Raw genomic sequence first — 9,435 nt, forward strand, 5'->3', positions numbered from 1 at the left:
TTCTTGCCGTTTACACATTTTAGGTCAGTAAACTCAACATGAAAATAATGAACTCTTGTGTTCAACGTTTCAACAACCTTGGAGTATGAGATTATCAAAATCATTGCATAGAGAGCTTAGTTTTGAATTAGATTTTACATGTTTATTTTTAACTTTTGTGTTGGTAATAATACGCAATATTCTAAATGTCAGATGTTGAATTCATGTTGGGCGAAAAAATTCCATATTTGGTGGCAGCTACTGGAGATATATCAGGGATATTTGTCAAATATCAGGATGTCATTTTGGATAGTTTGTATACATATCATAAATGTCCATTCTTGATGCACCAGAGAATCGAGTTGTGAAGAAAAAGTGTTATGTTATTTTCATGTTTAAACATTGAATTTTTTAAAGAAATCAATAACATTTCCAAGTGTAAAGGATAGTACAAAACCTATTTGTATACAATTCCAAGTTATGCCTTTTTTGACATCTCCTAAGCCGAAGTTTCACAGAACATCAGTGCAGATAATGAGGAGATTGATTTAAATGATACGAGACTGTGGCTTAATTGGCGGCAACATTCAGGCGTGGTTGGGGTGGCACTGCAGCACGCATGTCTATCTTCTGGTGAATGACCAAAAACGGGAAGAGCTGCAAAACTCTCGCAAAAGAATAGGGCTTAATCAAACCCTATTTTTCTCTTTTGAGTATTTATATTAACGGAAACAATCTTGAGTTTAGATGTCAATGATCCCTAAACCCTAAGAAATAAAAGCCCGAACCAATATTGTGACATTTGTCTTTTTGTTTAGGCTGAAATGTTGCCTGATGCGTGGGGAAAATCCTGGTATATCGCCAAAATTTACCAATACTGATAATCGCTATGAAAATCATATTTTGCCGCTCACCTTACAGAACAACATATCACGGACATGTCAGACTATTTAAAACAATAACAAGAAGATAACTATCTTGGTTGGTTTTCCTAAGTTATGGAGCTCTTTCTTATTGGCATAAGCAGTTTTCAACCATCAGTCTACTTTATGGACAATTCATGTTGATATTTATACTGTTAGTAACATCATCTCCTAAGCTGGCCTCAAATTTATCTTTATTCGTTCCTATTAACTTTTTTGAGGTTAATTGTTTTCCCTTTTTTAATCTTTTATAAACACCTGCTGTATGTTTATCCCTGAAGGAGACATCAGTAATCATAGCAGTAGTAGGTGCTTAAGTATTACAGCAGTAACAAGTAGCAGAGCCTTGTTTTCCCTCTGGGCCAGTTATATTATGCTGGTATGCGGTGCATAAGAGGTTACAAGAGCAACAAGTAGCACAGACTTCTTTTCCTGTTTTGCTGGTATCCAATTCGACTCTACTAATATTTTGTCCAACATTAAAGTCCCATTAGTTCTTCATTCTATGTTCATCTTTGTCTACCCCTATGTCCTGTTACTCCCTTTAACTGCACATTGGAGAGCATATGCATACCATATCAGATAAGCTTCCTCATTTATAAACTTTGAAGCTTTCCCTAACTTCTCATAACTTATCCTATCTTTTAACACATTACATCTCATTCATTTGGTCTAATGTCTTGCTTTAGCTATGCTTATTTTCTTAATTTCTCAGCAGGTTGAACCATCGCCCACATTTCTTGTGGAGCTCATGACTTCGAGTTATGCTCCACGCTAGATCTGTTTTGATGGGAAAAGGCATAAATGAAGATGATAATGTGTGTTCTGTACCTGTACTAACTATATATGACTAATATGTGTTTTATTTGGTTTAGGGGAGAATTCATCGTGACCTGGCCCGTAAGGAAGATGAGAAAGCCAGTCGGGAGATATTTAAAGCCAGGTGGGTGAAGTTTTCCTTTCTGTGCTGATTTTGTTTCTATAAGGACACTTTAATATTGGTGCACAATTTATATGCAGAAACAAAGGTATAAGAAATGTAGTCACCATTGATCTGCATGGCCAGCATGTCAAACAAGGAATTCAACTTTTGAAGCTTCACCTCATGTTGTTTACATATATTCCTTGTAAGGATCAATTACCTTAATTTTTTATCTATTTAATTAAGCTCATTGAGATATTCTATAAAAATGTTTATAATTTCATGAAGCTAATTGCAATATTTTGGCATAGCTATCCAATTTCTCAAGGTTATCACTGGATGTGGTGGGGATGGTCCTGGAAATGGAAAACTGAAGCGTACGGTAAGAAACAACCATTTTAGTTATCTACGACAGTTTTGTAATTTAGTTATTGCTTTATATTTGTAGCAATCATGCTAGTTGTTGCAATTGAAATTTGTCTATCAAACAAAAGCAGAATAAAAATTCATTGATGTAGAACTATGAAGGTGATGGATTTTCGATCATCTGTGTAATTTATGGAAGCTTTGATGAGCATCCTTCGTGGGCATGTGTGCATATGAGCCTTTCAATCAACAGTTTTCAATATATATATTATATATATATATATATATATATATATATATATATTGAGAAAAATGGGGTATGCTGGTAGTGAGGTGTTATATTCTCATCCACTCATTCCAATTCCCAACCACTTCCCAACCATGTGAATATGTGTCCCGATTTTAATGAGTGGAGAGGAAGATGCCACCTCACTACTAAGCACAAAAACTTGTGCTTGGTACTAAGCATACCTATTTCTCTATCTATATATATTATCTATATATATATATATATATATATATATATGAAAATGATAAAATGAGATGGTGAGCTCAAATTCTTATCGTGAACTAGCTCATAGCTCAATAGGCTACTTGAAATGTATGATCGACACCGCTCATCGTGATTCTCACTCATCATGATCTATATATAGAAAAAATTATATTATTTTGAAAATTTTAACCATTGTTTAGCTATGTGTAGAAGGGACGGATGTTAAGCTGTCTAAAAAATTAAACATATCAACTAGTTTGATTCATACTCCCGATACTCCAGAAGACTCAGTTATGTGAAAAATTTACTATATACATTTGATGACGTGTTGAATAAGATGTATGGCTGTGCATCATGAATTTGATGAAGCCGATAGTCTAGCTGCACGATAGAATTGGAGCTCACAATCTCACAATATACTATATAACATATATATATATATTATATATATATATAATAGAACTTATGTCACACTTTTAAGTGGTCATCATAAAGTTTCTATCATTTGATAATACCTAGAGATCCGTGCATCATATGAAAGCAGACTTTTCATCAATGGATAGAAACTTTGGTGGATGCATCCACTTACCGTCGACATAAGTTTGTCTCATATATACTTTGGGTGGCATGTCCACTTACGTCGACATAAGGTTTTCTTATATATATATATTATATATATATAATCAATATATATGAGAGCATTCCCTCATATGCAATGATGTGGCACAATTTCCATCAAGTATGGTTATGAAGATTTCTCTCTTTAATTCAGTTGATGTAGATTGTGTCACATTATTGTATAGGAGGGTTCCTCTGGTTGGGAAGGCCGCTACGCACACTCGATCTCAGAAAGATCGTAATTAGAGTTCCCTCTCATATAACATATGATACCCATTATTCTCATATATATATATATATATATACATACGATTTTCTTTTTTTTTATTCAAACAGAATTCAGAAAATCCAAGAAAGAAATAATGAATGCATATTACTAAATGTTGATATTAAATACCAATTAATTGAATATCATGGTAGGACTTATAAAAGTATTAGAACTTAAAACAGTATAAACAACAAGTAAAGATCGGGAAACTCAATCGAGAGAGGAGAATGAAAATCCTAGAACAGATAAGGTGCGGAAAGCGAAGGGATGAATTTGACTTTTGTTCTTGTTTCCTCCTCCCATCTCCCACCCCCAAGCCCCCTCTTTGGTTGGATCTGGGAGGGTTTTGGGTTACAGGTAGGCACAGGTTAGCTGAGTAGCCTGAGTGATATATCAAGTTCAAACTATTTCCCAGTCCCACCCGAATATGCATTCAATTTACGCATCTCACAGTGCATATGTGTTGTACACTTTTATGCTCAAACCACATAACCCATATGTACTAACTATTTTTTAAAAGAAACTTAGCAGAAATTTCCAGAAAATTATGGAATACATGAAAGGTATCATATAATATAGAATGTCTAAATTGATATCAATGCATGATTGCATGCAGATGGATCAAATAGCATGGTAGGACCCTATTAACAATGAATGTTAAACTGCATTTTAGCAACAACTATAGACGACGTTCAGTTGAGAGAGGGCAATTAAAATTCTAGCAATGAGGGAGGTGGGGTTAAAGAAGGGTATGGATAATAGAAGGGATCAGGTTTATTAAGTGATGTTTGCGGCTATGGTTATTTGGGTTGGGTTCAAAAAATTTACTCACTCCTAAGGGACTGTTTGGTTCGCTATTATAAGGGGTGGAAAACTCAGAAAACCCCTCCACGTCAGATTTTTAGCCCTCCACGTCAGTTTTTTTGTTTCCGCCCATTTCTTTGTGCCACTTTGGTTCGCCCGGATGGAAGAGGGAAAACTCTGCTGAAATCGCCGCCAACTAAGATTTTCTTCCCTCTCCGATTTCCTTCCCCAACCAAGTGAAAATTGATGAAAACTCTGCCACGTCAGATTTTTTTCCTTCTCTGCTTTGTTTACAAAAGTTTTCCTTTTTTTCTATGCGAACCAAACACAAGAAAAATAAATACATTAGTTTCCCACTATTTTTTATGTGCGAACCAAAGCAAAACAATCTATTTCTTAGAAAAGTTTGGAAAACTCAAAACTTGTGTTTCTTTACATGGAATTGCATTTCTCTAAATCAAGGAAACGAACCAAACAGCCCCTAAATGGTGTCTGCGTATGCAGCAGCATGATGGAATATGCGCTCAACATATGCAGACACGCAACAGATACCCATCTACATTGTATCAGATGTGCGGATAATTTCTAGCCAGCAAATTGCATCATTTATTAAGTGTATGTATATGTTGACGCATGCATAAGTATGGCCCTATAAACCAAGTTTTCTTACACTAGGCTAATCTAGTAATTTTCCATGCTTCAATAGAATGCTTCATGATTCTTGAATAGAATAGCTTAATGGGAATATGCTTAGGTCATTGTTATTATGTCATTATTTGTTTTTGCTTTTATTAAAATAATATATATGATATGAAAACTGAGAAACAACATGCCTAATACAGTGAGTGGTTGTGTATGATACAATTATATTATAAAAATGTGACGCATCTGTGAAGTTCACCTGCTACACTTGCTTTGCTCCTTAGCTTAGAAAAAGCAAAATATAATTGATTTTCATATCTTCTGTCAAGGGTTAATGAATCATCATTTTACCCCTACATCCCTTTATTAGAGGCGTAACACTCTGTCCTGTAATGCACACAATCTATGAGAGGATCTCTTGTTTAACTCATAGATCTGTGATATATTTTCTCATGGGAGTATATCTTCTTGAGTGTATTCCAAATTTATTTGACATTAGGGAGAAACATTACCATAGAGCTAGGGACTTCATAATTTTATTTTTTGTTAACCCGGCCTGGAATCGAACCCAAGACTGTGGAAGCCATATTGGAACCTCCCAACTATTGTGTTACCAGCGGTGGGTATACTATTTAAAAGCCATGTTAGAACACAACTAGTTATCTTGTTGTCATTCTACAAACGTTCCTTCCTTGGGTCAATCGGGATCGTGTTTCAGATGATCCAATCTTCGCTGAGACCATCAGAAGACTGAAAATTTTGGGCCAACAGAAGATAGTTCAGACCATTAAGTTTGATAATGGTGCATAGAAGGACCTTATTATTAGAATGTTCACTCATGGAAGTAGACAGACATAGAGATAGACTAAGACAAGATTATTAAGATATATCAAGACAATCTAGTAGGAGACTATTAGAAGCTAGGTAGACTTCCTGCACGATAAAATTTGTGCAATGAATTTAGGTCATCCTGTAGGCTATAGCCTCTAGAAAAGAAGATCATAGCAAACAACCATTATAAATTCAGAAAAAATATTACTATATGAATGATCCTCTTGTATGACCGCTGCATGATAAAATTTTATTCTGCTACATACACTGCCCTTGGGAACAAACATGGTCGTAAAACATTACACAGATTCTAATAGGGCTTGTGGGCCATCCATCTACTTTGATGGATGGATTATAATTTTTCATGTNTACTATACTCCTATTATTGAAGTAATGGAATCGAAAATATTTAATAAGCCTCATTCTGTTGTATGAGTTAGAATCTCAAGAGAACATTGTGAAATCATGCCAAATGGGTGACTACCCTCTTGGTTATGATACGTATTTCCTCAAAACATCAACAGACAAGAAGTAACTATGGTTAAAGATTTCATTCCTCTGTATTTTGATTTGATACTTTGACCCAATTTTTAAACAAATGACCAACTGATTCACTTGTATAGATTTGCAAATTGGATTGTATTTAAATGCATAAACATGAAAAAACTATTGGGATCATCCATTTGAATGCTCCGCCAAGTGTATTTTGCTTTGCTCTCTCTTATAGAAAGAGCTTAATATTTTCTTCCTTTGTTTTTTTCTGTTTATGTAAGCATTTGACTAGAATTTAGAAGGCTTCTACTTTACATCTGGATACACAAACTTTTATGTGCCTTTATTAACTTGGATCTCGATCATCGCCACCTTATAATTCTGGTCTCTGTGCTGCATGCATTAGAGAAATTACATGCTCAATAGATGGGGATGGTGGTTAATTGACTGAAGAAAAATTGATAGCATTCCATGCTTGAAGATATTTTGAGCGTGTTGTTCAACTGCTTTTAAAGAACAAAATAAAAATAAAAATAAGTGCAACATGTTAATGAACCATCAATTTTCTTTGAACTATGCATTTATTTTTCGGTTAACTGAAGATAATACCCCTTCAGAGTATTGTTGTTTTGAACTTATTACCTCCTTTGCTTTTAATATTCGTAGATAGACCCCCTGATTGAATTTTTTTGACTCTTTTACACTCAGGAGTCTTTCTGAAAATTTTTGATTTTAGAGATTATCGTAGAATATGTGCAGTGGACACATCTTATTCTATATGGCTTCAATTGATCATTGCAGGTAATTTCCCTGGTTAAGAGGGAAGGTATTGATTGGTGTGAAGAAAATTCAGGAACTTTGCTACTCAGGCTTGATGGCCTCAAGGAGTACAATTTCATGGAAGAAGATGACTATTACTCAGAGTAAGATTAACTCGTTTGGCAAATAACCATTGTATATTAGTTCATCTTTCGCGTATTAGAGAGCTTGTGCATATCTACTGATGGTAGATTGACCCAAAAAAAGTTACTGCCAGTATTCTAATTTGTTGTACAATACATGGAACATAAATGGGACTGTTAGTGTATTTGTATTGATTATAGAGTACTTTATAATTTATGGTCAGACTCTTTTGCTGGTGATGGAAATTCTCTGTAACATTTTGGTCAAAAGTTGTTATTCAAATACATTAGCTTATTGAAACATGATATATTGATAATGTTGCTGGTTAAATTTGCTCAGGCACATCATATAATGCAATTCAAGGAGTGTAAAAAGTTTCTATGTTTGTCCTACTTTTAAGTTTCCGAGGCTCTGGTTCGGCCGTAACTAACATGGTATCAAGTTTTTGAGAGAGTAGATTTTACGGCATGGCTAGATATGCACTAAAACATGAGGGTTCTCTTTCTCGGCTAGAATTCCTTTAGCCTTTAGTTTTACGTTGTTATTAATTTGATCTTTTGAAAGCAACCCATTAGGTCCAATATTATGAATATGAACTTCAAAATTTTATTTTGCGTAAAAGCTAGGAATTTACACGAATGGTGAAAGAGAAATAAATTCATATGAACTCAAAGTATGATTGACAAAAGATAAAAGTCTGATGCACGAATTAAACCAAAGATTGATTTTGCAACAATGTTGTTTTAATTAATCACAGAAGAAAATTCACTTCTCAGGCAAATATTCCCCCCTCCTCCTTTTGGGCAAAATAAGACAACTGCTATGGAGCCAAGAATGGAGTGGTTTATTCTTTTTTAACCCTTGCTAAACATGTCACAACCGTTATGAAGCCAAGAATGGTGTGGTTTATTCTTTTTTAACCTTTACTGAACATATCTAGCCCATAAAGGACATTTTCTTTCTCCATTGATACAACGTAGTTATTTGTTACCACGTATAAGTCGAGTATAAATTAAAAAAATCACATCCTTGAGCAACTCTAAGCACAATAGTTTATAAGAATAATAATTACTATATAATTCATATACGAAAAATATGTACAACAATCCCATCTAATCCCATTCTTGCATCCTGTCCTGATTCTTCTATCACTATGAAGTAAACAATGCTTCAGACGACAAGAACAAATTTTTTTTAAGCGGGTGTTGTGTTTAAACCAATTAAGAAACAAATTTAGAGAACTTAACTAAGGGGTAAAATTGCCAATTTACCTTCAACCTTAAATCTAGTATGAGTTTACCATAAAACCATTTTGTAACATCCTATAAGATTTGAGATTCTAATATACAATTTTCAAATTTTGAGGGACTAATAAGGAATTATTGAAGATTTTATGACAAAATTATCCAAAAAAAAACCCTACATCTTTAATAAACCTGCATTTTTAAGGCTTTACCCCATTAACAGATATTTTATTCTGATATAGTCCTATAACAATTAGGACAAGGAAGGCCATCACTGATTATTTTTTAAAGAAATCCCAATCCGTCTCTTCTGGGATAAAAACCTTGTCCTCTCTACATCGCTTTAAAATATAAAAATAAGGAAAATGTGTCAATGCCCCAAAATAACGAAGCTGATGTGGTTCAGCCCAATCAACTTTTTTTTCCTTACTCTCTAGCCCCAAAAGAACCAAAAAAGTGTGGTCCAGCCTAAAAGCCCATTATTATACATGTAATCTATGTATTTTCACCAGTGTACTTAAAATGCTATCTTCTCTCACCCAAGAAACCGTCTCCTTCACCTATGGAGCCGGTGATCTCTTTAATGCGATTCAACGGCGAAAATGGAGGGAAAAAGCCGTGGGTTCCCTCCATTACTGATCTAACTCATCATGGGTTGTATATTTTATAGTTTTATCTCTCACTCTCTCATTTATGATATTAGGGTTTTTATTCTTCAACTTCTAATAACCCCTTATGTCCTAAAAATTCACTCAATTACTCCTCATAACTTTCAACAACCCCCAATGGTCGCCAGAAACTTGATTTGCATGGTGTCGTTAGGTGAGAAGGCTATATTCTTGATGCTAAGATCTACAACAAGCTTTTTTGAATTGAAATTTGATGTGTTTGAAAGACTAAAAGTACATCAAGATGCTTTATCATTGATATATAAATCTGAGAGGCACCCG

At 34.4% G+C, this 9,435-nt stretch overlaps 1 protein-coding gene across 2 annotated transcripts in view; it reads left to right on the forward strand.

Moving 5' to 3' along the window:
* The window catches only part of LOC109844429 (SMR domain-containing protein At5g58720), a 33,969-nt gene extending 26,489 nt beyond the window's left edge, over positions 1-7,480 (forward strand). For both annotated transcript variants that reach the window (XM_020413449.1, XM_020413448.1), the window contains exons 8-11: positions 1,778-1,845; positions 1,923-2,029; positions 2,136-2,206; positions 7,140-7,480. In XM_020413449.1, coding sequence (XP_020269038.1) covers positions 1,778-1,845; positions 1,923-2,029; positions 2,136-2,206; positions 7,140-7,265 — 372 coding nt within the window. In that variant the 3' untranslated portion in view covers positions 7,266-7,480. The remainder of the gene's footprint in view (positions 1-1,777; positions 1,846-1,922; positions 2,030-2,135; positions 2,207-7,139) is intronic.

The sequence above is a fragment of the Asparagus officinalis genome, chromosome 6 (genome assembly GCF_001876935.1).
Source record: "Asparagus officinalis chromosome 6, Aspof.V1, whole genome shotgun sequence".
NCBI lineage: Eukaryota > Viridiplantae > Streptophyta > Magnoliopsida > Asparagales > Asparagaceae > Asparagus > Asparagus officinalis.